Below are 2,764 nucleotides of genomic sequence, written 5' to 3'. Positions count from 1 at the left end.
GATAGAGAGAGAAAGGAGAGGAAATAGATGAAGAGGCCGCAGCAGCAGGCTGTCATATCGACAAGGAGGGTCTAGGAGTGGGAACGGTGGAAGGGAAGGAATAAGAACCTCAGTGAAGATACATCGGAGCTGGTCCTTCTTTTCGAAGGAACCTACTGCTTTGCTATTAAGGAAGGAGGAGGAGAAGCCAAGTCGTATATAGTGGAGATGGGTGAACTTATGAGAAGATGAAGACCTCTAGGAACCCTGCTGCGATTACTATTGAATTAATTCGTCTTATCTAGTGGTTGACTGAATGAAGGACATCGAGACCGAGAGACCAACAGAAAGAACGAGAGAGATGTAAAGGTTGAGGTGTATGTATGGTTCGTACGTACGGGGCATGCTGTGTAGTCCATTGGTATCATTCATAGTGGTGTTCTTGTTCTCCTTGTTAGAAAGAAGCGTTTTCTTTGCGTCTCCGTTCTTTCATTCCACGTGAAGAAAGGGAAAAAATGGGGGGGGGGGCTTTCAATAGAAGAAGAAAGATGTTCACCCAGCAAAATGAAGATCCTTGATTCCTTCGGTGTACCGTGGGCTACAACCTCCAGACGTGCGTCGTCGTTCGTGATGGAGGAAGGCCTTGTTTCATGATGGGGAGAGAAGAAGAAAATCTCTCTCTTTCATTCTTTATCTCCCTTCCTCTATCATCATTAGCGTGCCTCCTCGTGCTGCTCTTTTCTAACAGTAGGAGTAGTAACAGGGGGAGGGGGGGGGAGATGGATGAGTTGATTGATTGGTCGGTCGATCTACGACGACAGTTCATTCTCTGTAAAGAAAGACAGATGTCGATTCTCTTGATCATGATCATCTTGTGTCTTTGTCTTCCTTCTTCATGATCTTTTCCAAATTTTCGGAGGATGGAAAGATGATGTACATACAGCAATTGTGATCGAAGGGGAGGGGGGGACGTATGTGTATGTCTTGTGTGGATGGTATGCATGTATCTTCGTACTCTACTGATCTCTACCCCCACCATCTGTGTTTATCTCCCGTCATCTCTTTGTGTTCTTTTCTTCTTGGGACAAAAAGAGGGTCATAGATGATGGTGATGCTGTTAAATAGGTGTAGGCGTAAACCGATGTACAGACGACCCCGTATTGTGCATGTGATATGGTGACAAGGTGGATTGATTGACAGAAGATGCAACCTATCCCATATATAGGATATCGATCTATATACAGATACATATCTTCATGCATGCATCTGCGCGGATGTATTTCGGCGTCTTTCCCTCTCCGGTCTGTCAGCAGGCGTCTTCATCATCATTATCATCTTCTTATGATCCTTGTCCTTTCCCGATGATTCTCCATCCATTCATTCATTTATTTCGTTGCAGTGTTCAAAGCGTTTCGACCTGGTTGTGTGAAATTGCTGATCATGAGGTCCTGGTCAGTGCATGAATGGATGGACAAAAGGATGAATAATGAATGAATGGAAGGAGGGAGGAGCCAAACAAAGTTCATCAGGAAACTTCTTCATCCTACAGAATTCTTACTATGAACAAGGATCATCTAGACATGAATGTCGAAGGCCTAGCAGAGAGAGAGAGAGATGTCGTCTTCGTCTTTCTCAAGAAAACAGGATGATGAAGAAAAAAGAGAAGGAAAGGAGTTTCTTTCATCTCACGCATCATCATCATCATTAGCTAGCTAGGTAGCTAGCTATACCAGAAATGCCGATGGATTCTTGGTGTTTTTTCTTAAGCAGCTAGCCAACAAGTCGATGCTTTAGCAGCAGCCCTCATATGAATTGTCTTTTCTGAGATGGTATTCTTTGTCGGCGTCGTTGTCGGGCTCTTTGTTTCTCTTCATTTTCCTTTCAATCAGACGAAAGTCATCGCCACGACGGCATGCTCTCGGTGTGAAGAAAGAGAGAGCGAGAGGATAGGAAGATAGATCAAAAGTTGAATAAGCGAAAACCAACCACGCTTGTATTTATGCAGCGTCACATCTCACCCTCCTTCCTCTTCATTCATTCTCTCTCTATCCATCTAAGAAGAAAGAGCCCTATTTGACTATGGTGAAAGCTCTCGGCCTTATCTATCTGTATCTGTCGGCATCTGTCTGTCAATCTCCCTCTATTGGTATATATCGACCCACCCTAGATATAGATAGAGCGTGGAGTAGCCGTCATAGTAGTAGTAGTATGCGAGCCGCTCGCGTGAACGATATGACGGACGGCTTCAAAGTCGTGCTGATCTCGCATCGATCTTCACCTTTTCGATGTCTTCTTATATACGAAGGAAGGATAGTCTTGGCGCGCCTCTTCTCCCATGTCTTCGTTTCACAGAGCATAAGAAGAATGAATGGTTTCCCTTTCCCCCCCACCCGTTTTCTCTGATCTGCAATAATAGCACCGTACCTATATCGATACATCTACATGGATACTCTGTTGACGTGGATGCATTTCGTCTGTAGCTATGTATGTCTTTTTACGGTGGGGTGTAGGAGAAGGAGGGAACGTCTAGATGCTTGTTGCCTCCGTGGTGTAAATGTGTATGAGGAGGTCTCAGGCCATCTTCTCATGTGCCTCACGCTGTTCCCCTGCTGTCCCCTCACGTGTCTCATGCTATCTCCTCACGTGTCTCACGCTACCCCCCATGTGTATTCATTCTTTAAGAGGAAGAAATAGTGGAGGGATAGATACCAGCCTGTCTTCTTACTTGCTTCGCATCCCCTTCCGACGACCGTGAGGGAGAGCTTGTTCCTTGTTCGTCTACCAG

General features: G+C 45.3%; 1 protein-coding gene across 1 annotated transcript; it reads left to right on the top strand.

Moving 5' to 3' along the window:
* Positions 1-10: 10 nt before the first annotated feature.
* CSUI_009779 (uncharacterized protein) lies at positions 11-2,763 on the top strand. Its single transcript, XM_068069888.1, has one exon. It carries the CDS (start codon positions 2,059-2,061, stop codon positions 2,380-2,382), a length of 324 nt encoding a protein of 107 aa, XP_067918133.1. The 5' UTR covers positions 11-2,058; the 3' UTR covers positions 2,383-2,763.
* The last annotated feature ends 1 nt before the right edge of the window (position 2,764 follows it).

The sequence above is a fragment of the Cystoisospora suis genome (genome assembly GCF_002600585.1).
Source record: "Cystoisospora suis strain Wien I chromosome Unknown contig_6033, whole genome shotgun sequence".
Taxonomy (NCBI): Eukaryota; Apicomplexa; class Conoidasida; order Eucoccidiorida; family Sarcocystidae; genus Cystoisospora; species Cystoisospora suis.
The sequence above is the reverse complement of the archived record's forward strand: the minus strand, read 5'-3'. Positions and strand labels throughout refer to the sequence as shown.